We start from the raw sequence: 27,168 nt of genomic DNA on the forward strand, positions 1-27,168 counted from the left end.
AAGGAAAAAATTGAAGGCATAAGGTTCTTTCCCCTAACTAGGTTCAAAGTACTTTTCCATTTGGTGATAATATGCTTTTTCAGAAACTGATTATCATTTATATTTAATCTCTAGCTTTTAAATCATATGATTTTTTAAAAGGCAGTAACTCAAAATATACCACTGCAAAAAGAATTTAGGTCATCTTCAAAATGAAATTCATTACAAAGTAAACAGTTTTGTTAATCCATAAAACCTTGAAAGACAACTGTGCCTCAAATATCTGGTTATTTAATCAAAATGACTCATCCCAGGGCTTCAGTTACATTTGCTGTTGCCTTTGGTGGGAGAATGCAGAAAACAGGCTTGGAGAATGAGCTCTGGCTTAGTCAACTCCAAGACTGCACTAGAAGCTATATGTAGGGGAGGGACAGGCCTGATTCAGCTTTGGACTCCCAAGGTAGGTGGTAGCTGGCACATGGAAGGGTTTCCATGAATGTTTGTTGAACTGAACAAACTGGGCAAGGTGAATACCACACATGAGCACGGAGCAACTTTTCTGACCACATGCCGGGTGCTACTAGCCAGCCAATTCCAGGCCTCACATGGGGAAAAATGAAGTTCAGAGAGTTCCAGTGGGCATACTGGTACACGACATCATCATTTTGCTCTGACCCACATCTTTTGGGTTTCCTCTGAAGGCTACTTAGTTATGTTTTATGGGTGTCAGGGCTTTTGAAACTGTACCTAGAATTTTATGCCTGTGTTGATCATATGTGTACTCCCCCGGAATGAAGGTCCATAGCTTTCACTGGATTCTCAAGAGGATCCTGATCCAGATGAAGTTCAGAACCTGTTCTACCCAGAGCATGTATACTTGGTGTGAAATCCTAGATAATACTACTGGTTTACCTGAAACTCTTGCTCCAGTTTCTTCTCTATCCAGTCTGTCACATGAACTAAAGTCACTTCTCTCTCTCCAAGTTTTGGCCGAGCTTTCAGCTCCACATATGGTGGCTTCCGGAAACCGTACCTTTTTAAAGAAGACAAGTAATAGCCATATTTAGAAGCAAAGAAAGGAAGTAGACAAGCACTGACAGCAAATATTCCTCATTTGCATGGGGCTTTATCACTATTTAAAATGTTCTCTTATTCTGAAAATCGCCTCCAAAAATAACTAAATACAGCAGGTAAGAATTGTGAACTCCCTGTGTTCCCTAGCCAGTGTTAGGGCTGTGACAGATTTCGAGAACAGTTCTGCCAAACTTGGAAAGCCTGGAAGCACCAGTGGAGAAGTCCACGAATGGGGCACTGATTTTTGATTTTGGCTTTTCCTAAAATAGCAATGACCTTTTTTCTATTTTTATAAAATACACATACACTCCAAAGACTAAAACGTAAGCGTACAATAGAGAAAGTGAAAGACCATCTCTTTCCAAATGTTGCTCCCAAGAGAGAACCACTGAGAGAAGTGGGGTGGATTTTCCTCACACTCCAATATGCACATGTGGATAGATAACTTTCTATAAGCTGTCTTTCCACCCCACTCTGCAGCAAGCTTTTTATGGCTTCCCAATGGAGCAGACAGGCATGCAGAACTGTTAGTAAAGTATCCACATAAGACACTATGTGCTATCAAACTATCTAAAAACTTTGATCTGCCATGGACCAATGTTTTCAGAAATATAATAAAAATGTTCAATTGCTATAAATGTTTCTAAACACTTTCAATATCTATACTTATCTTTGTGAACCAATAACATATAATTCAGCCCTTGACCATGTGTCAGGGGGTAGCATTATCCTAGAGGCCTTTATTTTTATCTCCTACTGAGCAGTGGCATTTGTAAGTGGTAAATCTAAAAGCTTGGCAGTAAGGGGAATAAATGTATCAACTCTTACTATTTAAAAAACATGTTTTTTAAGATTTGGAAGACTTTACAGTAAGGTATAGAGTGGTTATTTATAAAAGATTATGGGCTTTTTTCATATTTTTTCCCAATCTCTCTTTTTTTTAACAATCAAAATATAACTTAAAAAAATTAAAACCTAAAAAGGTGTTTTAAATTTTACTGGGAAACACCAGCATCATCTTCAAACGGTTAGTCAATTCAAAAATCCTCTTCTGATCATTCCTATAAACCTTTCTGAATACCAAGGATATGTACTAGCATGTTGGTTTCATTACATAATAGAACACAGAGTTATATGTTTATTGAGTATAGTTTATGGTACAACGTCTCTTATGCAACCACTCACGCCCATTTTACAGGACTTGGAATGTCAATTTTTTTTTTTTTTTTTGTCTTTTTCGTGACCGGTACTCAGCCAGTGAGTGCACCAGCCATTCCTATATAGGATCTGAACCTGCAGCAGTAGTGTCGCTGGGCTCCCAGCGCCGCACTCTCCCGAGTGTGCCACGGGCTCGGCCCGGAATGTCAATTTTTAATTGAGATTGATAGATAGTGATGCTGGACCAAAGAATAATTTATTTCAGTGAGTCTCAAAGCTGGCTTAATCACTGCCCTCCCCCACTCCCGCCACCCTAGAGGATAAGTCAGGCATATCTGCATTTTTAGCAAGTCCCCAGGTGATTCTAACATGCAGCTGGGGCTGAATACCAATTCTTGGGATAGACCTCCTACCACAAATACCAAGTGCACATGCTCCTGCCTCCTTCATATCTAGCTATAACCCAGGAACGTCTCCCTAACCACGTAGACTCTGCTGGATTTTCCTCATTTGGAAAGTGGGCTTTGAAAATGGCACCCACCTCAACTGAATGCCATGAGGACTAAGTGGGTGATGCAGTCATAACCCAGGCTGGCAGAGAATGAGGACTCTCTCTACAAATGACAGCTGGTGTTACTGGTGGCTTTCTAGAGGAAGACCAGGAACTGAAACAGCTCATCCCATAAACTTCATGCCTTGACCTTCACTCTTCCTAAAGTGTGAAGATGAATCCTTAAGTGTGAATTAACCATTCACAGAAGAAAGTACAACTGGATTTACAGCTAACATTAAGGTCCCATGAAAAATGTCTGGAAATGCTTCTTCCCAGGAGAAAGTACTTTCTATTATCTCAAGGTTAAGCAGGCTATGATTTTTATGGTCATGCAACAAGGTGGATCACTCGCTGTCCCTGAGGGCCCCTCTACGCACCATATTCGGTCAGTCGGGGGTGGTGGGATGTTGACCGCCAAGGTTCCTTTACATTCTTGTACCTCAACAGTTAGCAGCAGGGGTGTATTGGAGACTTCTTCAATCTTCTTTTTAATGAACTCTGTCTCCGTTGCTTTTTGGAAATATTTTGACTTGGTAATTTTATCAACAAACCTCATAATCTTACTTGTTCGATGACCTCCCACGTAACTTCAAATGAGGAACACAAAGGGATATTAGTATACATTTCGTTCTTTCACAAACAAAAACCTTGTGACTCTTTGTTCCCTTAGAGCAGAGTTTCTCAACTATGGCACTGTTGACATTTTGGAGTGGGTAATTCTGTGTTGTCAGGGGCTGTCCTGTGCCTTGTAGGATGCTTAGCAGCTTTCCTGACTTCTACCTACTAGATGTCAATAGCAGCCCCCCCATCCCAAGTCGTGACCATAAAAAATATCTCCAGACATTGGCAAATATCCACTGGGAGGCTAAACCACCCTCAGCTGAGAACTACTACTTTAGAGAAGGTTTAAACGTCAGACAGAGCCCACATCTTGACAATGGAGAGCTAGACAAAGTCTTCATGCAGAGCAGGATCTCACCCATCCTTCTTTATAGCACTCAAACACTCAGTATAGATCCAGTGTCCTACTAGAGAAATCCTACAATCTCCACACAGCAAGTAACAAATCATGCTTGATGGAGTTTGGATGTGTTGTCCCCTCCAAACCTCATGTGGAAATTTGATCTCCAATGTGGCAGTGTCGGAAACTGATTGAGTCATGGGGGCGGATCCCTCATGAACGGATTAATGCTCTCCCTGGGGGAGGGGGGATTAATGAGTGAGTTCTCACTCGATTAGTTCCTGCAAGAGCTCGTTGCTTAAAAAGACCCTGGCACCTTCTCTCTCTCTCTTGCTTCCTCTCTCGCCATGTGCTTGTACCTGCCGGCTGCCTGCCACTTTTCAGCCATGAGTAGAAGCAGCCTGAGGCCCATACCAGATGCAGCTATCCCAGAATCGTAAGCCAAATAAACCTCTTTCCTTTATAAATTACCCAGCCTCAAGTGTTTCTGTTATAGCAACACAAAACAGACTAAAACAATGCTGCATTGATAGGTACACGGAAACAGTAATTAACTGACTGCCCTTAGGTGGTGTCCTACCAACTGAGTGGCAACTACTTTTCAAAGGGCTTAGAACTTCTTAAAGAAAAATGGTACATCAAGCTGACGTGCTAGCAGGCCAAGAAAATAAACTTTTGTATCAGGTCATATCTACTATAAGACTGCCCTAAGAAGAGAGGCTAATTGCTTTTTTAAATCCTCCACAGTTCCAGAGCATATATGCAGGGAAAAATAATCATTCTTAAGAAGGTCAAGAAGCTAAATTTTAAATAATGCATGTAAACTTCAGCACCAATTCCTCAAATGTCTGAATTTTCATCTACTGCAGGATTTCAAAAGTGAATAGGTTGATATTTTCTTAAAAAGCTTGAGTCACCTGGCTTCTTTATAATCTTAATTTCTTCAACTCACTTTAAATAATTAAGAGATCTTTATGGAGAGTCTGTTTAAGCACTTTGGTCTGAGTAAAAGGCAAAGAGAGCCCCCCAAATAAAGTTCATGATGCAAAAGATCAGCTAAGTCATCCACATTTAAAAAAATTCACCAAATAAATCATCAGAATATTCTGGCTTCGTAGGAACTAGCAACTTAACAAAAGCAAATCTAATCCAGCTGAAGGGGAGCAAGGCTTTCTCTCGGCTGGGCACCAGGGGGAGTGGTGTGTAGCCTGTGCTCCTCTGAAGACCCAAGGCACCGCTTTTCATGAAAAGCATGCCCTTCACCTTCTCAATTATTTACTCAAATGGCAAGAGACAGTCATTTTGGTCGGGACCCTCTTATGTAAGGAAAACTATATGGGTCTTTTCACCGTGGGGCCTGGAATTTAAACAAGCCACTGACACTGGACATTAATGCAAAAACCATTCGCTGAACCTGAAGGAGCAAGGAAGAACCTGGAGGAAGGAAGGGAAAAGGGCTCACTCCCAGCATGCTGCCCTGATGTCTGGAGATCCAGAAGCTTTGATCCACTCACCTTTCAGCCCCTGGGAGGAGCTGCTTGTCTCCTGCACTGGGCTCTGGGGCGTCGTCTTCATCGGAGGAGCCCGCGCTGGAGGACTCCTCATCGCTGTCGGCCAGACAGTATGCCCTCGGCCTGCAACTGAACAGGGGGAGGGTCACTACTGCAGCCTGCGCATCACATAGCTCTGCTTAGAAAGAGAGCACATGCACGCATGCACACACCATGCACACACGCCCCACAGTGGCGGGGTCAAGATGTGAGCGCTCCTATACACTGTCATTTTCTCCAACCCTCCCTAAAAAGAAGAGGCCTGATCCAAGAATCCTTGGGTTGGCATTGTTACTTAGTTTCTTCAGCGCCAAGTCCCCTGACAGGACTGTAGAGGATTTGGGCCCAGAAGAGTGAGCTTTTGAGCATGCTTCAGACAGACAGGTGGTGGAGTGTGATGCGGTCCGCATAAAATGCAGTGATCTCATCAGTAGCACGGCGGCAGTAGCCAAGGAGAGGGTGGATGGAAAGATGGATGGCTGCAAGGGTGAGGTGACAGCTTATGCTGGTGAAGTGACTGCCTCTCACCGATGCTGGGGATGATCAGGCAAGTCCCTTGGCTCTGGCTGAGTTTAACAACTATGTTGCTTTCTGGCTTTGTTACCCCCCAAATTAGTTTTGACTTGACTCCTTTCTAGTGAAATAATGTATGTTACCCAACACTAACCCCATCTCCTGAGGGCCACAGAAAAAGCCAAAAACCACAAGGCACAGGTCTCAGGGGACTCTAGGGAGCAACTAACATGAGAACCCAGTAACTTTCCTGGAAAAGTACAAATGTAAAGACTATTCTTTTTACTAAAATAATAAAAAGCTTCATCAGAGAGCAATACTCCTCATCTTTCCAGGTGGGATACTCAGTTTACAGAGGCATGGGGGTAGCTGGACCACCAGCTGAGGTGAGGGACCAAGGCTCCCCTCCAAGGGGCACAGAGGGCTTCCTGACTGACCTTTGGCCCCACAAAAGGCAGCTCCCTTCCTGGACTGTAGCTCTCTCCCTGGACTAACCAATGGGGGCCAAGGGTGCCCAAGAACAGAGTGCACATGCTGGTGTGGACTTCAAGGCCCAGCAGCAACCCCAGCATCTTGCACTGGGAGGACAGGACGGAAACCTCTGCCCCTGAAAAAGGAGCTTGGCTGTAAGAGGACCTCGAGAGTGTCCTCCCTGGCAGGACATGCAGATCCTCCTCAACCCCGGCTCTGAAACATTAGAGCCGGCGCTCCAGCCAACAGGCTGGACTTGAACATTAAAGGGAAACTCTCTCAGCAGAAACTAAACCTCTTTTCACTGGCTGTGGGACAGCACCCACCCGACTCTTCCTCCTTCCATTAGTGGCCTGGCTAGCCCAGGAAATGCTTATGTGAGTTCACTGGCCAGAGAGCCACTTCAGAGCATTCCATGGTTAGGCAGCCCTCACAGAGATCTTTTATTTAAAATATACATAGCAAAATCTGATTCCCAGAAAAGCCTGAACTGGGTCTTGGGATGAGGAAAGTTAGAGATGTAAACTGCCAAAGATTACAAAACCATCTCAGAATCGCATCCGACTTCTCCATCAGTAAAAAGGCTGTGCTCTCTGTCTCTCAGACCTCATGCTGCTGGGCATGGAAGCTGTCCCTGCAGCACAGGTAGCCTGCTGCTCGTCCACACAGCAAAAAAGGCTGCCTGCAAGGTCTGGGACCCCAGCGAGATCTGCTGAGCCACCAACCCTCATGTCCCCATAGTGTGTTTCCTCTGGCAGCTCCATCCTGGGCAGAAAATGCAAAGGCTGAGTGCTGCGATGAGCTCTCAGGTTCCCAAATTAATTCTCTGCAGGATAAAGAACAGGACAGATTCTATGGGTTGAAGTGAATAATTTAGATAATGCTCTATCAGTTAAAGCAGATCAGATGGTGTGAAATTCTGATTTTGACCAAGTGGTACCTCTATTCTCTGCATTGGAAGCTAAATTATGTGGCACCCAATACTTCTAATTAAATGTGTAGCCAAATGCTTGGCAGATATTCAGTTTTATAACTGAACATGCATTTTATGATCTCAACCTTATGCTGTCAGCATGAACTTCAGAGAAAGACACTACACACCCTTACAGAAGATGTACTAGGATGTAATGAGCCTAATTGTTTTAAACACACCTCAGAATTACAGATGAGTGTGATATCCTTTCAACGAGTCATCTTAAGAGGCTTATTCCAGTTATGCTGCCTCTGCTAAAAGTTCTTTTGGAAATGTGCTTCAAAACAGACACATAAGAAAAAGTGAATTCGTTTATCACTGATACTCTGTCTTGGACCAAATATTTTATTTCTTGGTCTCATAATCACCATCACTTCTGATGACTCCTAGCAATTTCTCAAAGATCCAAACCATCTGCAAAGCAGGATGATTTGCTGTCACTCAAGATAGTTAAGTTAAGAATGTCACAGACTCCGGAGGCAATTCTAAAAAGAAGCTCTAAAAAATACTTTGGATGAAGAATGCATAATTAACTAGCCCTGTGAGGTGTTTGCTTTGAGGGGACCACACTCATAAGAATATATTAATTTTCTTTTATTTAAGAGAAATCAGTCCCATACATCTGCTACAGACACACATGTGCATATACCCATGACCTAGACTGAATCACAGTATAAACTGTGAGCACGCAGCTCTCAGAGCATCAGGGGCCTGGCGGGGTGGAGGGTGGCTTGCGGTGTGCTGTGGACTAGTGACCCAATATGGAGGTCAGAGGGGGCCACCATGTGGGGAACTGCACACCAGGCCCAGGCTGCAGTGACAGAGCAGGAACAGGCCAAGTGCCTTACAGGAAATGCTCCACGCCAATGCCACTATTCATGTCGAGACCACCAACATGCAAAGTGTTCCCTTACTGACTCCCTACTTATGGGTCCTCTTCAGGTCAATTAAGACTGCTCAGTGCACTATCTGAATTCCATTCTGAGCACCTTATAGCCCAAAAGTTATGTTAACTACAGTATGTGACAAGAAGACTATTTGGGAAATAAAAAGACTGAAGAAAAAATGCCCATAAATATATAGTGGATGCATATTTCAAAGGGAAGGTACTTCACTACAATAAAGCAAACCAGATTTTAATTTCTCAGTCTCCCCGTCAGGGTGCTAAGGAGAACAAACTCCCTGCCAGTGAGGAGGACTTCTCACAGGTGGGGCAGCGTCTCCTCAGACTCCCCAAGAGCACAATCATTTGCACACTTGAGCGGGGACTGAAAAAAGCAGGGGACAAAGCAGAGGCCCCGCCAGAGCAGGACACCAGGAAACAGACCCTTGTGCAGAGTGAGGCCCCGGACAGGGCCCATGGTTGAAGGGAGGGTCTGGAGAAGAAGGCTGCTGCTGGCCGACCGTTCAGACATTCTGCGCTTTGGAGGTTTAATGTTAAGGAAGATGTCAGCACCAACGATCACATGCTCAATAGCAGCTACTATCTATACTGACTTCTTTCTCTCCTGTGCCACTTAGTCTCATGGTGATTCCATATGCTCATGACTGAAGAGTTAAAGAAACACATTCTTGAATCACTTCTCGAACTAGGTTCTTAACCATGGATAGGCTTTTGGAGGCTCTCAATGTTCCCAGAGACTATGAACCAAATGGTGCATGCGGAGGCATTTTTCTGGAAGAAGGATCCAGAGCTCTCAGATTCCCAGCAGGGTCCTTTATGCAAAAAAAGGATTATAGGTCCATTTTTGCAGGCCCTTTTCTCCCAAATGAAGTGCTTTTGGATTGCATTCTTTCTTGCTTTTTAAAAATTAAATGACAGCTAATTACACATCAACATATAATTGTTGATGTCAACATGCTCACAGAAAGAAGCCAAACATTTTATACCAGACTCTTTGAGGAAAAAATGGTACTTTAGAAATACGTTAAAAATTAAATATAATACCATCACATTCCTAAGGCAAAGGATTTTTTTTCACCCAGTCTAGAGAAGCATGGCTTGCTTAGAAATACATCCATCCTCTGATCAGCCAGAGTTTATGAACTTGAAATTGTGCCAAGAGAGTCGCACGAGCTGCAATGAACGTGGACCGCCTACGTAGCAAGGACCTCAGGGACCTGGCCTTGTTGCTACACCTGATGCCCAAGTCTCCCCTTCCCAATGGGAGTCCCTGCATCCCTGTGCAGACACAGCACTGCTTCCAGCAAAGGCTCCTTGCACAAATGCTTCCAACTGAAGTTTGCTCTGCCGTGCTCCTATTTAGTCAGACCTCATTTTCAAGACTGCCTCTGCCTAAGGTGTTTCGTTTTAGAGACAGCTGGTTCTGCAACTTTGTTGTCACAAGGCTGGACTGATGGTGCTCAGCAGGGGCTGAGGATAGGGTGGGCAGCAGGACAAGATGGTGAGTCTGAATAGAGGGCTAGGTCAGGACCTCAGCAATTCCAATTAGGGAAGTTTGTAAGATGCTCCCTGCCAGGAAAGCTTCTTAACTACTCCCCACCTCAGTCCTCTCAGGCCCATGGACTGTGCCTTTATGTCTAGGAACATGATGAAAAGACAGGCTTCCTCGTGGCTTCACATGGGACCAAACAAGACTCAGCACTTACAGGGTATGAGATGCTACACGGAGGGTTGATAAATACCACTCACCAGAAAATACAAATCCACAGATTGCAGAATCCAAACACATTTTAACAAATAGCAGAAAAATGAAAGGAAAATGGCATAGATACAGATTAGATTGCATATAGCAGATGAAATTCTCCAATTATTAAAATAGGAACATTTCATTAAGTAACTTGGATAAATCAGAATAAGCTAAGTAAAAGAATATTCTCAAATATATAACCTAACTCTCCCAATCTGCTATTACCACAAGTATGAATAAAAGTGTTGGGTCAGTACCATAACTAAGCAAAAATCTAACAGCTTGCATCTTATATTTAGACCCCAAGAAGGTGGTTCCTTGGGGCATTTCCCTTCATCATACTGCTAATTCCATCCAAAGGGGTTAAGAGGTGAGAAGTAGACCCTAGTGAGAGTTTTTAATTCGGTAAAAACAATAATATAAATTTGAAGTCAGTGCAGTCATTTTTAAGGTATGCGGGAATGTGAAATTTCCAGCTTATCCATTCTAGGCATTTAAGGAAAAAAAAAGCTTAATTATCTCACAATTTTGGAATATTTACTATATCAGACAAACTCTGGGCAGCAGAAGCACTACGTGCAAAGAAAGGAATTTACTAAGCAAATCAGTATTGTATTATTTAGGGAAAATGCTTCTCAGAACGCCTTAGAAGCACTCTCTTGGCTACAAAACAATCATCTAATAATAAATAATTCTGACTTTGCGATTAAAGCAGATAGATCCCCTCGGGGCCTTAGCCTGCTTTACACATCGCTGTTTGTGGCTAAAGCGTGAAGAAAGAACTTTTTTTTTTTAAAGATGACCGGTAAGGGGATCTTAACCCTTGGCTTGGTGTTGTCAGCACCACGCTCAGCCGGTGAGCAAACCGGCCATCCCTATATAGGATCCGAACCCGTGGCCTTGGTGTTATCAGCACCGCACTCTTCTTGAGTGAGCCACAGGCCAGCCCAAGAAAGAACTTTCTTAATGATGATTCTATTCACAGACCATTCTATCGCTCAGACAAGTCTGCCCTGCTTGTCTGAGTCAGTGATGCTTTTTGGGTAATTGATACCATATGCATCACTGCCAGCACTGAGTTTAAAAAGCACTGTCACAGCAGAGTAGGCTGGGTACTCACAGACTGCTGGGGATGAAAGGAAACTGGTCCCTGAAACACTCTGTAGTCCACAAGCACTTACACAGAAGCTCACTCAACATTCAGGGGCTACTATACATCAAACCTGCTTCTCAAAGACTGGAGGGAGAGGTTGGTCCCCAGGGTTGAATTAATGAATTCATATATAGCCCCTTACCCTTCTTTGCCAATTTCTCCAACCTTCAGGGCTTCAACAAGAGGCTCTTTACCTAGTTTGGTCAAATTCATTTTGGTCTCGAGAGTCATCAGAAAGGACCCATTGTAGGACATTTCCAAATCGATCCAGAGTCCTGGAGAAATGGTGAAAAAACACAAGTTCCCCCCCCCCCCAAAAAAACACATGACTATAAATGACAGTATAAAAATGTATATCTTAAAGCATCTAAGTAGGCATCAGATTGAAGGTCTATGTATCGCTTGTACTAGTAACACAGGCAAAAGAGGAGGGTGAGAGTGCTGTACTATCAACGCAGGAGAGAAATGATTGTGAAATGATTCAAACCAGCATTTCATATCCATTAAAATGGTCACAGTGAATTCAGTGCCCATGTAAACACTGGAAAGTTCCCATCCTCTGGTTTCTCTTCACATTTAGTGAAAAAAAACACACACCCCAAAGAAGGAAGTGGCTTGACCCAGGGCAAAGCCTGGATGAAGTCTGCTGTTGCCCAGCTGGGAAGTACAGAGACTTCACTGCAAGTTGGATTGTTCTTTAAAGACACATATAGGAACCACCGTGCTGTGGGGGGCAATGGGAAATGGTTCAGATTTAGATTAATATAAGAACGGTGAGAAAAAACATTTTAGAACCCATTTCTTTCTGGAAATTGCCTAATAATAGAAACAAAAGGATTAACATTCAATTACTAGGATTATCCAAATAAAATCGGGTAACCATTTTGTACCTAAGTTTAAAAACTTATTCCTTAGAGAAGATACTAATGACAATGAAATCATATCTAAGAGACTTTTTAGCTTCATGGAATTTCACTGGGATGGCCACTGGCCAGTAGTCTAAAATGTAAACAGAGATCATCTCATGACCCTCTTCTTGAGGTTCTGTGATTTGGCAGGCAAGATGGCTATGCTGTGATTTTTCAGACTCAGAGCTCCATGAAACCTCATGGACTTTCAATCAAGATGTGATCCTTCAAGTGGGCATTTAAATGTTAATAAACTTTTATAGAGCCTTTTAAGCCAAATGACAACATCTAGAAGGAAGCAGGAAATTAATCTAAACCACTGTTCACACAAAGCAGCATTCTCAAGCAATTACAGTAAATAACCCATTCCTTACATGGCTACCACCTTGGATTTTTAAAAGCCTTGCTTAACTTCAAGAAGAACTAATGGTGTAATTCCTCACAAAAGGCAGAATAATGTCCATTTTGTTTTCAACAAATTCTTTCTATCATAATTGAAGGTAATTATTTTCCATGAGTGACCTGGGTGTTACGGGATATGCAGGGCAATTGTGATTGTCTTTGCAGTGACACTCACGAAACGGCTTTATTCCTTACTCATATTAAGGAGTTACAAATCATTAATGAGCTTGCTCTTCAAAGGTACTATTACTGGAAATAAAGGGCAGATCTACTTTAATAAAGACATGTATGTAGTCATTAATAAATTCCAGTAGAAAAGGGGATTACGGAAAAAGGCTAGATATTAATAGATTTTAAACTCAATATAAAAAGAACATCAATAAAGAAGACATTTATTATTATATAATATCTCTAGCTTCATTTGAGAATTAATAGATTCAAACTACCTGGTTACTATATGTATTCAAACATAATCATTTCTATTGAAAATCCAAGTCAGGTTTCCAATAAATATTAATAGTACATATTGCCTTTGAAAGTCATCATATTAAAGACATTAGAATTTTACTTCTTACAAAACAGAAGGTTTTTTTTTTTTCTTTAAGCCTTCTGAGTTTAGGTCAATGCTTGTTTTTTAAATGAGGTGATGTGGATACAGGCTTAGTAAACTGGTGGTTCATGACCCTGTCACTGTGACATTCCTCCCAGTGATGTGTGGTCCATGCCCCAGTCAGTAGCTGAGGCAGGAAAGGCCAAGGGAAGAGCATGGAGCCCAGGCACAGGGGCTTGAACTTCACTGGAACTTTCTTCACCTCTGTGCATCAGTCTCCTCATGTGCACAAGGCAGACCACCGTGGCTCTTCTGGGGAGGGCTGCATACAGCCCAGTGCTGGGTACATCCTGGCCAGGTGGCTTCCCCCTCTCTGCTGTAGCCAGCCCACTCTTCCTCCTTGCTCTGGTATCACTTGCTAGTGTTGCCAGGGAGGAGACTGCACTGGGCAGCCACAGAGCCTGATATCTCAGGACAAGGCCTGAACACCTGATTGAGGCTCCGTGTGGGGGAGGGGTCTGTTTTTTACACCACTGAATAGGCCCCATGAGACCCCCCCACCCCCACAGGGCCTTGCTCAGCCTTGGCACTCAGTGAAAATATGAAGGAATCAAGAATGGCTAGAGAACTTTTAAAAACAAATATAAACTGCAAACAAACATTCCAACAGATTAATATGATGTGCTTGCATTCAGAAGAGGATAAGGAGATTATTTTAGCATTAGGTGCAAATAAAAACTTGCTTGTGACAATGATTCAGCAGGCAAAAAGTGCCCTGAAAACCTGGGAGCACACACAACTTACACAACTTGGAACCAAGAGCAACTGTTATGCAATGGGTGAGTCAGGAGGCCCCTGCCTTGCAAGACTGAAAGATGAAATTAACAATTACTAGAAAAGTTGTCTTCCTCTTGGGGACAAATGTAGCAACAATGTGAAGATGGGGATGTACACTGTTGCATGAGCAGCATCTCAACTGTAAATGAGCTAAATGCTCCTAATCCAGATGAATGTCACAGGGCTTTTTCTTTGTGCTCTTGACAAACGTTAAGACTTTGTTGTAAAGCATTTCATTTAAAATGCTGTTCTATAACCATCTTCTCTGGGTAGTACTCAAGGACAAAAACTGGACATTGAGAAACAGGACAATTTTTGATGCTTTTAAGCTGGAGTAAGGCAGTCAGTCCCGAGAGGTTCTCTGGAAAGAGGGCTGGAGGCATGAACATGATGGGTCTCTGCCATACAGGGGATCCTCATGTTGAGACGTTTGTCCAGTGATAACCAGTGGCGCCTGATTATCAGTGAGCCCCTATAAAACTGGCACTTCATTCAGCAATACATGAAAACACAACTGATGATGAAAATGACAAGCTTTAGTCAGTCTCTGTGCAAGGACGTGTGAGGAGCCCAGGTGGCTGTTCTTCCCCTCTTCAGCTTCACGGAGGAAGTCTCAGTTACCACCACCACTCAGAGAGATACTGCAGCAACAACTACAGCTCATTCCACCAAAAAGGGTTCACTGAATTCTTAATGCACAATATCAGAGCTGAAGACACTGAGATGAACCCTGCCCTCAGGAAGTACGTGCTTAAAGAAGAATAAAGACAGACTAGGCCACCTGGTGCAGACCAGACCATAATGACACAGACATAACAACATGCCTCGGTGCATGGCCCCAGAAAAAAAGGGGTAGCCACAGCGAGAACAGAGGTCTTCTGCCTTCTCTCTGGTTTTCTAGTAACATACCCCTGGGGTCTCAGCAACAGTTCTACCATGGCCGTATAAATCCGGTAATTTCACACAGCAGTTCAGTGTTTTATTACTAATAAAGGCACCAGTCTCGCTGTAATAGGCTTAACAGGGCAACTGCTGCTCGGGAGGAGCTACAGGCACCTTAGCCTTGCTCAACTGAGCCGGGTCCTCACCTGATTTGCTCCTCCATTTCCCTCAACCTGTAACTGTGAGTGGCTGATGTCACTCTGAAAGTCAACAGTTGGCATCCAAAGAACAAAACTTCTTAAAATGGAACATTTTATAGTATATTATCTGGAACAGATGTTTGAGTTATTGGGCTCTGAGAAGAACGTACAAATGATTTTGTTCCTGGCAAACAGATGATACCATATCGCTCATTCAAACACCACAGAAAATTAGCAATTCCTTGCACTGGATGTGTCTTCTGCTACAGACATCATTTTTAGCTTTATCTACCTGTACCTGTTCTCTGAAATAGAGCTCAGCCTCTTCAAGGGTGACACAGTCGCAAATCAGAGTCCCCTCTCCCCGACTGCACCTAAGTTCCACAAGAGGATATTTTTCTTTTTCCACACACAGTGTTTTTTCTTCCCACAACGTGGTCTGGTTAGAGTGTGTGTACCACTCCCATCAGTGCTGAACTCTAGTCTGGCCCTGCCTCGGCTCTCAGTCCTAGGCAGCCCATGATCACGGCAGCTGCTCTCCCAATGTCAGCTCTTGAAGAGGGTGTGGCGGGAGGAGCAGGTAGGTCATGGGCTGAGTCTGGTTCCAATTTTCTGCAATACTCAGTTGGCAAAGTAATTCAGTTGCAGCACTGGATAAAGGGGCCAAACCAAAGTCTGGAATATGAGCACAGAGTGTGGACGCCCACAGCCACAACTAAGGGCACCTCTGGAGACAGGCAAGGTTCCTATTCCTGTGGGACGTGGTAATCCTTCCACAGAACCTGAGACTTTCAGTCAAAACTTGGGCTATCTTGAAACAGGGCAAAACCAGTATAGCACTGTTCGTGGTGGACACTGATTATTTGCAGACTTAAAGACACACAGCAAATGTTCTAAAGACTAAATAAATTAGTCTACACTTGAGGGGTCACAATCTGCATCCGTGGTTTATTCTGATTCCGTGACACACTTTCTGATTCTGCTGACAGAAAAGGGTCCACACCAAGCCCCTTCAGGAAGTTTTACTAATGACAAATCTTTGCAGCAGGAGCTGCAGCAGCAGCAGCTGACGTTGGTGGCTCACCATGTGCGCTCTCTGAGCACTTTACACATAACATTTAATCTCCACCACAACTGAACAAGACTGGCACTTCTGCTATCAGCACTTGATGAAGGAGGAAATTGAGGTGTGGAGTGGTTAGTAGCTTCCCTGTGGTCTTGCTGCTGGATGGTGCAGGAGCAGGGCCCAGACACAGGTGGCCTGGCTTCAGGGCCAGTGCTCACGGTGAGCCTCTGGCCTGTGCCCAGAAGCCGTGGAGCAGGATGGAACGGTGAGGCTGCTGATGACCTCTGGCAAGTCTCACCAGCTCCGGGCTTTGGCTTGTACAAACACGGCAGGGTCTGGCTAGGCGATCTCTGATTGCCGTTTCAAGTCTAAATCATCAATCCGCCCAATCCTTTAAGGGTTTTGAAAAAGAGCTATACATTGTAAATTTTTATCCATAAGAGAAAAGATTAGGAGAAGGTGTTCCAAAAGCATACCAAACAGGTAACCCTGGCTATCTCTGAATGATAGGATGATGGGTAATGTTTTCCTTTCTACCTTTTCTGAATATTTCAGTTTTCCCTACAATGAGTATTTGTTGAATGAATGAATGAGTGAATGAATGAACAAACATTACCCTAAGAGAGTTAATAAAATGACTGGAAAGAGTTTGGCTGAAAGGGACGGACTGGTGGACCCCAAAGGACAGGCCCTGGAGACAGCAGCCCAGGGTGAGGACGAGGGGTGGGTTGGGGAGGCCAGGCCAAGGAGGAATGGGTAACAGAGACAGGGTTCTGGGCCTTGCTCTGTGGCCTAAAGGGAAGAAGAGAGACTCATATACACCCATAGGCAGAAGAGCTAGTTCCAGGTGCGTGTGGAGAGGAGAGGGTCAGAGCTGAGGCAGGAGGGCCACTTCCCATTTCCGAGGGCCAGATCTCATCCATCTTCCAACCACCTGCCTTTGAAAGGAACAATGGTCACTTCACCTTCTCCACTACACTAGAGAGGGGTTGTGAGGTCTAACCAACATGTGTGACTTCATTGAGAGGAACTATAGACTTTGCTCCTTTTAGCAGCAAGGCCACGAAAACTGAGAATGGCATTTTTCTTGTTTGACCTGGTAGGATCTGCTGGTCTTGAGCTGTAGGTGGGTCAACTGGACACCACAGTCACCCACATTCTGAACTCTCTAATAGCAGCATTAAAGGTGACAATTACAGTAATTAGCTACCATTTATTAAGTGCCTGCCTTGCTCCAGGTGCTGTTTGAGGTGCCCTTCATATATTAACTCATTTAAATATCCTCATGACCAGCCTATGAAATAGGTGCTATTAGAATCCCTACTTGAGAGATGAGGAAGTGAGGCCATGGAGCTGTGAACCTGGCCATCTAGCTCCACAGCTAGGGTTCAGAACCAGTGCTCTGTGTTGCCTCAAGAGCATCCCGAGGATGGAAGAACCCATCTGTGGCCTGAGTATCCCTCCCAAGCAACATGCCTCCAACAAACAAGCACAAGTTAGGAAATGTTTTTAAAAAGAATGTGAAGGGTCCCATGGGAGGTGCCTCTCCTCGGCATTGTATTTCCAACTTCACGCTGGATGCATTTCCCTGGAAGGTGAGCTCTGCTTTGCTGAATCAGTTTTAGCAAGTCACCCCAGATTTTAATTTCCTTAAAAGGAAAGGATACCCCTTGCAGCAATGGCATCCAAAATGCATGTTTCTTTCATGTTCATTTCAGTGTGATCATCATATCTGCATCCTTTGCAGACTTGCAAAAACTTAATTTGAACAAACTTTAAAAACCCCACAGACTTTATGTCTTTATTGGTCCTTTCTTTAGTAACATTTTCTCCTTTGTTACACAAACAGGCAGATCTCTAAAACTTGTTCTGGAGGGAGTTAAGCCTAAAATGGATTAAAAACCAGCCAAGCTTTGATCTAAACAGTCCAATATCTCACTGCAGCTCCTACTCTAAAAGAACAAGAAAGAAGCTCGAGACTTAGGTTTTGGTGAATTTTAGTCAAAGCCTCACCAAAGTTGCTCCATGATGCTGCAGAGTTCAAAGCCACAGGGACAATTCTTAGATGATGGAAAGTTCTGCTGTGGCCCTGCTCCTCTCTGCTTGGAAATTTCTACTAATTCAGCAAAGGATGGTCCTGAGATAGGAGACTGCTAATACATTAGAAAACAGAGCATGTACACATATTATTTACTTTCTTTTTTATTTTTTTTATTTTTTTTTATTTTATTTATTTATTTTTTAAATTTTATTTTGTCGATATACATTGTAGCTGATTATTGCTCCCCATCACCAAAACCTCCCTCCCTTCTCCCACCCCCCTCCCCCCCAACAATGTCCTTTCTGTTTGCTTGTTGTATCAACTTCAAATAATTGTGGTTGTTATATCTTCTCCCCCCCCCCCGGTTTGTGTGTGTGTGTGTGTATGTGTGTGTGTGAATTTATATATTAATTTTTAGCTCCCTCCAATAAGTGAGAACATGTGGTATTTCTCTTTCTGTGCCTGACTTATTTCACTTAATATAATTCTCTCAAGGTCCATCCATGTTGTTGCAAATGGCAGTATTTCATTCGTTTTTATAGCTGAGTAGTATTCCATTGTGTAGATGTACCACATTTTCCGTATCCACTCATCTGATGATGGGCATTTGGGCTGGTTCCAACTCTTGGCTATTGTAAAGAGTGCTGCGATGAACATTGGAGAACAGGTATACCTTCGACTTGATGATTTCCATTCCTCTGGGTATATTCCCAACAGTGGGATGGCTGGGTCGTATGGTAGATCTATTTGCAATTGTTTAAGGAACCTCCATACCATTTTCCATAGAGGCTGCACCATTTTGCAGTCCCACCAACAATGTATGAGAGTTCCTTTTTCTCCGTAGCCTCGCCAGCATTTATCGTTAATAGTCTTTTGGATTTTAGCCATCCTAACTGGGGTTAGATGGTATCTCAATGTGGTTTTGATTTGCATTTCCCGGATGCTGAGTGATGTTGAGCATTTTTTCATATGTCTGTTGGCCATTTGGATATCTTCCTTAGAGAAATGCCTACTTAGCTCTTTTGCCCATTTTTTAATTGGGTTGCTTGTTTTCTTCTTGTAAAGTTGTTTGAGTTCCTTATATATTCTGGATATTAATCCTTTGTCAGATGTATATTTTGCAAATATTTTCTCCCACTCTGTTGGTTGTCTTTTAACTCTTTTAATTGTTTCTTTTGCTGTGCAGAAGCTTTTTAGTTTGATATAATCCCATTTGTTTATTTTTCCTTTGGTTGCCCGTGCTTTTGGGGTCGTATTCATGAAGTCTGTGCCCAGTCCTATTTCCTGAAGTGTTTCTCCTATGTTTTCTTTAAGAAGTTTTATTGTCTCAGGGTGTATATTTAAATCCTTAATCCATTTTGAGTTGATTTTAGTATACGGTGAGAGGTATGGATCTAGTTTCATTCTCCTGCATATGGATATCCAGTTATCCCAGCACCACTTGCTGAAGAGGCAGTCCCTTCCCCAGTGAATAGGCTTGGTGCCTTTGTCAAAGATCAGATGGAAGTAAGTGTGTGGGTTGATTTCTGGATTCTCTATTCTATTCCATTGGTCAGTGTGTCTGTTTTTATGCCAGTACCATACTGTTTTGGTTATTATAGCTTTGTAGTATAGCTTAAAGTCAGGTAGTGTTATGCCTCCAGCTTTATTTTTTTTGCTGAGCATTGCTTTGGCTATTCGTGGTCTTTTATTGTTCCATATAAATGTCTGAATAGTTTTTTCCATTTCTGAGAAAAATGTCTTTGGAATTTTGATGGGGATTGCATTGAATTTGTATATCACTTTGGGTAGTATGGACATTTTCACTATGTTGATTCTTCCAATCCAAGAGCATGGAATATCTTTCCATCTTCTTGTATCCTCTCTAATTTCTCTCAGCAGTGGTTTGTAGTTCTCATTATAGAGATTTTTCACCTCCTTGGTTAACTCAATTCCTAAGTATTTTATTTTTTTGGTGGCTATTGTAAATGGGCAGGCTTTCTTGATTTCTCCTTCTGCATGTTCACTATTGGAGAAAAGAAATGCTACTGATTTTTGTGTGTTGATTTTGTATCCTGCTACTGTGCTGAAATCATTTATCAATTCCAACAGTTTTTTTGTAGAGGTTGTAGGCTGTTCGATATATAGGATCATGTCATCTGCAAACAGGGACAGTTTGACTTCATCTTTTCCAATCTGGATGCCCTTTATTTCCTTCTCTTCTCTGATTGCTCTGGCTAGTACTTCCAACACTATGTTGAATAGGAGTGGTGAGAGTGGGCATCCTTGTCTAGTGCCTGTTCTTAAAGGAAAAGCTTTCAGCTTTTCCCTATTCAGGATGATATTGGCAGTGGGTTTGTCATATATGGCTTTAATTATGTTGAGATACTTTCCCTCTATACCTAACTTATAGAGGGTCTTTGTCATGAATGAGTGCTGAACTTTATCAAATGCTTTTTCAGCATCTATAGAGATGATCATATGGTCCTTGTGTTTGAGTTTATTAATATGGTGTATCACATTTATTGATTTGCGTATGTTGAACCAACCTTGCATCCCTGGGATGAATCCCACTTGATCGTGATGAATAATTTTTCGTATGTGTTGCTGTATTCTGTTTGCTAGTATTTTAGTGAGGATTTTTGCATCTATATTCATCAAGGATATCGGCCTGTAGTTTTCTTTTTTGGTTATATCTTTACCTGGTTTTGGTATCAGGATGATGTTTGCTTCATAGAATGAGTTTGGGAGATTTGCGTCCGTTTCAATCTTTTGGAATAGTTTGTAAAGAATCGGTGTCAATTCCTCTTTGAATGTTTGGTAAAATTCTGCTGTGAATCCATCTGGTCCTGGGCTTTTCTTTGTTGGGAGCCTTCTGATAACAGCTTCAATCTCCTTTATTGTTATTGGTCTGTTCAAATTTTCTACATCTTCACGGTTCAGTTTTGGGAGCTTGTGTGTGTCCAGAAATTTATCCATTTCCTCCAGATTTTCAAATTTGTTGGCGTATAGTTGTTTATAGTAGTCTCGAATGATTCCTTGTATTTCAGATGAATCAGTTGTAATATCGCCTTTTTCATTTCTAATTTTTGTTATTTGAGTCTTCTCTCTTCTTTTTTTTGTTAGCCATGCTAATGGTTTGTCAATTTTATTTATCTTTTCAAAAAACCAACTTTTTGATTCGTTGATCTTTTGAATTGTTTTTTGGTTTTCAATTTCATTCAGTTCTGCTCTGATCTTAATGATTTCTTTCCGTCTGCTAACTTTAGGTTTGGATTGTTCTTGTTTTTCTAGTTCTTTAAGGTGAAGTGTTAGGTTGTTCACTTGCCATCTTTCCATTCTTCTGAGGTGAGCATTTAATGCAATAAATTTTCCCCTCAATACTGCTTTTGCAGTATCCCACAGGTTTTGGTATGATGTATCATTGTTTTCATTAGTTTCAATAAACTTTTTGATTTCCTGCTTGATTTCTTCTTGGACCCATATGTCATTAAATAGAATGCTGTTTAATTTCCATGTGTTTGTATAGTTTCCAGAGTTTTGTTTGTTATTAATTTCTAGTTTTAATCCATTGTGGTCTGAGAAGATACATGGGATAATTCCAATTTTTTTGAATTTATTGAGACTTGATTTGTGACCTAATATGTGATCTATCCTGGAAAATGATCCATGTGCTGATGAGAAGAATGAATATTCTGAGGTTGTTGGATGGAATGTTCTGTAGATATCTGCCAATTCCAATTGGTCTAGAGTCTTGTTTAGATCTTGTATTTCTCTACTGATTCTTTGCCTAGATGATCTGTCTAATATTGACAGTGGAGTGTTCAGGTCCCCTGCTATTATGGTATTAGTGCCTATTTCCTTCTTTAGGTCTAATAGAGTTTGTTTTATAAATCTGGCTGCTCCAACATTGGGTGCGTACATATTTACGATTGTTATGTCTTCTTGATGGATCAGTCCTTTTATCATTAAGTAGTGTCCCTCATTGTCTCTTTTTATGGTTTTTAGTTTAAAGTCTATTTTGTCAGATATAAGAATAGCCACTCCAGCTCGTTTTTCTTTTCTGTTTGCATGGTAAATCTTTTTCCATCCTTTCACTCTTAGTCTGTGTGAATCTTTATGGGTGAGGTGGGTCTCTTGTAGGCAGCATATAGTTGGGTCCTGCTTTTTGATCCAGTCAGCCAGTCTGTGTCTTTTGATTGGGGAATTTAAGCCTTTAACATTAAGAGTTGTTATTGAAAGGTGTTGATTTATTCCTAGCATTTTATTGGTTGTTTGGTTGTCTTAGGTGTCTTTTGTTCCTTGCTTTCTGATTTACTGTTTGGTTTCTTTGTTTGTTGGTTCCTTAGGTTGTAGATAGTGTTTTTGTTAGCTTGTTTTCTCTTCATGAATGCCATTTTTATTGTACTAGCGGGTTTAGATTTTTCTTAGGTTTTTATGGCAGTGGTAGTTATTTTTCAGGAACCAAACCCAGTACTCCCTTGAGGATTTCTTGTAAGGGTGGTCTTGTGGTAGTGAACTCCCGCAGTTTTTGTTTGTCTGAGAAATATACTATTTGCCCTTCATTTCGGAAGGATAGCCTTGCAGGGTAGAGTATTCTTGGCTGGCAATCTTTGTCTTTTAGTATTTTGAAAATATCATCCCATTCCTTTCTAGCTTTTAGGGTTTGTGATGAAAAGTCTGATGTTAACCTGATTGGGGCTCCCTTATAGGTGATTTGACGCTTCTCTCTTGCAGCTTTTAAGATTCTCTCTTTGTCTCTGAGTTTTGCCAATTTGACTATGACATGTCTTGGAGAAGGCCTTTTTGGGTTGAATACGTTTGGAGATCGTTGAGCTTCCTGGATCTGAAGATCTGTGATTTTTCCTATACCTGGGAAGTTTTCTGCCACTATTTTGTTGAATATGTTTTCAATGGAATCTCCATTTTCCTCCCCTTCTGGAATACCCATGACTCGGATATTTGAGCGCTTGAGGTTGTCTGATATCTCTCTCAGATTTTCTTCCATGTCCTTGATTCTTTTTTCTTTCTTTTTGTCTGCTTGTGTTATTTCAAACAGCCCATCTTCAAGTTCAGAGGTTCTCTCTTCAACTTCGACAAGCCTGCTGGTTAAACTCTCCGTTGTGTTTTTTATTTCGCTGAATAACTTCTTCAGCTCAGCAAGTTCTGCTACATTTTTTTTCAGGACATTGATTTCCTTGTATATTTCCTCTTTCAGATCCTGTATACTTTTCCTCATTTCATCATGATGTCTAGCTGAGTTTTCTTGTATCTCATTCAGTTTCCTTAGAATTATCACTCGAAATTCCTTGTCAGTTATTTCAAGGGCTTCTTGTTCTATAGGATCTAGAGTATGAGATTTATTAACTTTTGGTGGTGTACTTTCTTGATTTTTTGTATTTCTGGTGTCTTTTTTTTGGTGTTTATTCATTGTGGCAGGGGGTTTCACAGTCCACCGGTTTGAGACTAATGACTAACTAGGATGTTGCTGTGGTTGCCAATTTGGTATGGCTCCCGCCGTGACTGCTCAGTTGGCCTCTAGTGTCTTGTGTGTGTGGTTGCCTCGGGTCTTGGGCTTCTCCGGGGATCCACCTTTCTGGTCAGCTTGGACTCTGCTGGGCTGGTGGATCACGTACCACAGGGTGTGTGATCTCTGTTGAGCTTTCACTTCCTGTACAGGACTTCTCCCCGTTCCGTGTGCTCTGGCCCAGGCTGTTAGAACGTGCAGTGGCGACCCCACCGGGTGTGTGGTTTCTGTCGAGTCTCCGCCTCCCTGGCCGCACGTCTCCCCCCTCTGTGCACACTGTGCTGGGCTGGGGTGTGTCTTCTGCACCCCTCGTCAATCAGCTGGGCTTTCAAGACCCTGCTCAGCACCGCCTCGCCCAGGAAGTCTACCAGGTTTCTGCTAGGCACAGACGACCGGTCTCTCTGGGTGCCTTTGTAGCACTGTGTAGATCTTTCTCGGGTCTTGTTCACCTTTGTATCCCCCCGGTATAAACCGAGTCTAGTGCCCGCCTGCAGCCTGCTCTCCGGCAGGTTCAAGCGGACCTGGGAACTCTCCTACCACACTATTCCCAACCAGAAATTCGTTAGGCTTTTTTCCAAACTGGTGGTCGCAGAGATGGTATCTGCCTCCCAGTAACAGGAAGTTTACCGGGGCCGGAGTCCAGGGTGTGGTGGAGTGACAGTCGGCCCGCCCGTACTTCCTAGCCCTCCCAACACTGGTCGGGATGCCCCACACCCCCAGCCCCACCAGAGAACCGCGGAGGGAGTGGGGGAGGGAGTGGGAGAGGAGGCCGGCCCGCAGGGTCCGGAAAGCCCCGCGCCAGGCCAAGCAAATGGGCTCAGTGATGGCCGAGCAGGGCGGAGCTGCCCGCACCTGGGAAAATGGAGGCAGCACCGGGGCAGTGAGTGGCCTGGTGGTGCAGGCGGAAGCCGCGTGGGCATCCACCCCCCGAACAGAGCTGTGCCAGGGATCACTCACAGTGCTGTGCCAGGTCGGGCGCTCGCTCTGTCTCTGGTTTGTTGCCTTCCGTGTTCTCGGCGCTGCCGCCTCGGGCTGTTCAGTCGCGGCGCGGCTCGGGCGCTCCCAGGAATCTTCTTTAATGCCGGCCTGAAACCTCGGATCCTGAATAGGGCAGCTGGCCGCCTTCAGCGCGGCCCCGGCCTCCGGGATCCTGGCTGCATCCACAGCAGCCCTGGCGCCGTGTTCCCTGTTTCAAGACTCGCTTTTGCAGCTAAGAATCAGTTCTTTTCCTGCTCCACACTTCAAAGCTGTTGCCTGTAAATGAGGCAGCCTCTCCTGCCAGGGGCAAAGTGGCGTTGAGCCCCCACGACCGGCCAGCAGCAGCAGTCCTCCCTTAAGAGATGGCCAGAGGAAGGTCCACAAGTTTCCCGGCTGCCTGAGGCCCAGTGGCCACCTTTTCCACCTCAGCTACTCCGCGCCAGCCGCCGCAGCCGCCGCCATCTTGCCCCAACCTTATTTACTTTCTTTAAGCCCACCTCTCAGGAGGTTTATGTTAGCTGATCATTTACCAGCTTGTTATAAGTCAATTCCTAAAGAGGCAAAGAGTGAAGGGCAACAGAGAGGCTGCCTGAGTCAGAGGAAGGAGAGCAGCCCCTGTATGCTGATGGGGCGAAGATGTGAGTTATGTAGTTGACACGTGGATAACACATCTTTTAACATTTTCCATGTGGTTAAAAGAACTTTAGCTAAACCATTCACAAAGAATCAAAATCTCTTCTAGTTTACTTTTGGTGAAACAAATGACCAGACCAGCAGCACTGAGATTCATCAAGATACAGACACAATTGGGGGATTACAGGTGATCCCAACATGCAGGTATTAGGTGACCTTCTGCATCTGCAAATAATACTCTGATCTTTCTCTGAAATTGATGTGATGCTAGAAACATGGAAATATGGGCTCGCGGTCACCTCGGATATTGCTAGGGAGATTTGCTAGAGCTGCTAACCACAGTGCTAGAAAAATCTCTTCACACTCACATCAACTGTATATAATAGCAGAAAAATGATTTCACTAAATATGATTCAAGAGCCATCTGATGTAGCCAGACAGGGAGAAAAGTAGCTTCTATAGTCTACAAATTTTACAAAACATTTACTTCAAAACACATATCACTCTCTTCAAAAGCTGTAATTATTTTTCCCCTACCTCATTCCTGAGCCATTTTAGGAATAATGGAAATATGGTTTAAGTCGAGAGAGGCTCACTTGGCCAGGGGTGCTCCAGTAAGAAGGTAGTGAGACTTTTCTCTGTGTGCTAACAGGCTATTCCTGCCTACTTGGCTCACTCCTCTGTTTTACCAAACCCCTGAATACTAAATTCTCCCTGCAAAGTTTTTTTAAAACCATGTGACACAAAAGACACATCTTCACATCATCATCATACTTTTAACTCTCTCTACATTCTAATCAACTCTTTTTTTCCCACCCACAAGAGTAGGCATAAATATTGTATCAGCAGCATGTTTAAAAAATCAAATCTGAGAACTTTCCTCCAGCAGAAAGCCTTACTCTCAAAATATTGCCTTTGAATATATGTCTTCATGTTTCAAACACTCACTGAGTACCTACTGGGAGTGGTAAGAAACATAAAGATGTAAGACACAAAGGTCAAAAAATTTGCAACCTAGTAAGTCAGAGCAAGGTAAGATGTGAATATATCTGAGGAGAGGAGAGGGGCCAGGGCCAGGTCAGACACACCCGTGAAGCCCATGAGAGGTGAGGGGACTGAAATCCAGCCCACTGCTGCACACCTGGAAAGGGCTGTGACCCACACCAGAGCTCAGGCCCCATCAACTGGCACGTGACATCCCAGGGTGCTGGAGCAGGCCCCATAACAATCTGAGAGACTAGAAGGATTAGGAGGAGAGGCCAGATCTTCTCCTCCTCAGTTTAAGGCCATGACTATTAAGAACAAAAGACACTCAACATGAAATAGGATGGTTAAAAAAGTCCCAACTCCCTTCAACTGTATTGAATCTGCAGTGATGAAAACATTTTAACACTTATATAAATGGTCAAGTCCCCTCTAGAGTGAATTAGGAGTTACCTTGGTGATCAACATAAGGCTTGAAGGCCTGAAGGATTTTTGGCACAGCCACCCCCATGTCAAGTTCCGTCAGAGTTAGCTCATTCATAAAGTAGGGGAGCTAGAGAAAAGAAGTAAACAATGAATGAGACACGTTAGTAACCTGCTAAAAATGCTGAGGTAAGTGAAAATTCAACATACTTCCAGAGGGGATGGTGGTTGAGATTTTGGGGACACATCATTTATTTAACCAAAATGTGGTATTGCATATGCCATGTACTAGGCATCATACTCCAAAAAGAGCCATGAACGAGTCTGGCCAGGTCCTTGCTCTCATGGGGTTTAAATTGGAGAGGTCGAAACAGATAAACAGACAAATAATATAATTTCAGAGAGTGATTCGTGCTACAAAGAACTCAAAGCACAGAATGGAACAGAGGGAGTGTGGGGCTGAGTGGGGGGTGGCTATGTTGGGTAAGGCAGCTTCTCGCAGGAGTGGCATTTGACCAAAGGCCTGCTTGTGGAGAAGAAGCCAGCCATGCTGGTTAGTTTATAATACCCGGAATTGGCTGAAGTATGGGGAAATGGACTTCTCTTAGACTACTAGTGGAGAGTAAGAAACCGCTACATTTCTGAGAGGCAAACTTTCCACATGTATTAAAATCCTTGAAAATATCCTATCCTTTTGACTCTGTGCTGGACATTTTCAGTTT

At 43.1% G+C, this 27,168-nt stretch overlaps 1 protein-coding gene across 3 annotated transcripts in view; it reads right to left on the bottom strand.

The window, feature by feature from the left end:
• Positions 1-27,168, bottom strand: part of TEX2 (testis expressed 2) — a 109,260-nt gene that overhangs the window by 2,736 nt on the left and 79,356 nt on the right. For 2 of the 3 annotated variants that reach the window (XM_063080785.1, XM_063080786.1), the window contains exons 7-11: positions 26,477-26,576; positions 11,179-11,311; positions 5,240-5,365; positions 3,142-3,351; positions 892-1,012 (exon numbers count right to left, since the gene is read on the bottom strand). In XM_063080785.1, the coding sequence (XP_062936855.1) occupies positions 892-1,012; positions 3,142-3,351; positions 5,240-5,365; positions 11,179-11,311; positions 26,477-26,576 (690 nt within the window). Of the gene's footprint in view, positions 1-891; positions 1,013-3,141; positions 3,352-5,239; positions 5,366-11,178; positions 11,312-26,476; positions 26,577-27,168 lie in introns of those variants that run through there. The other variant, XM_063080787.1, reaches the window with a different exon arrangement.

The sequence above is a fragment of the Cynocephalus volans genome, chromosome 16 (genome assembly GCF_027409185.1).
Source record: "Cynocephalus volans isolate mCynVol1 chromosome 16, mCynVol1.pri, whole genome shotgun sequence".
In the NCBI taxonomy this organism is placed as follows: Eukaryota; Metazoa; Chordata; class Mammalia; order Dermoptera; family Cynocephalidae; genus Cynocephalus; species Cynocephalus volans.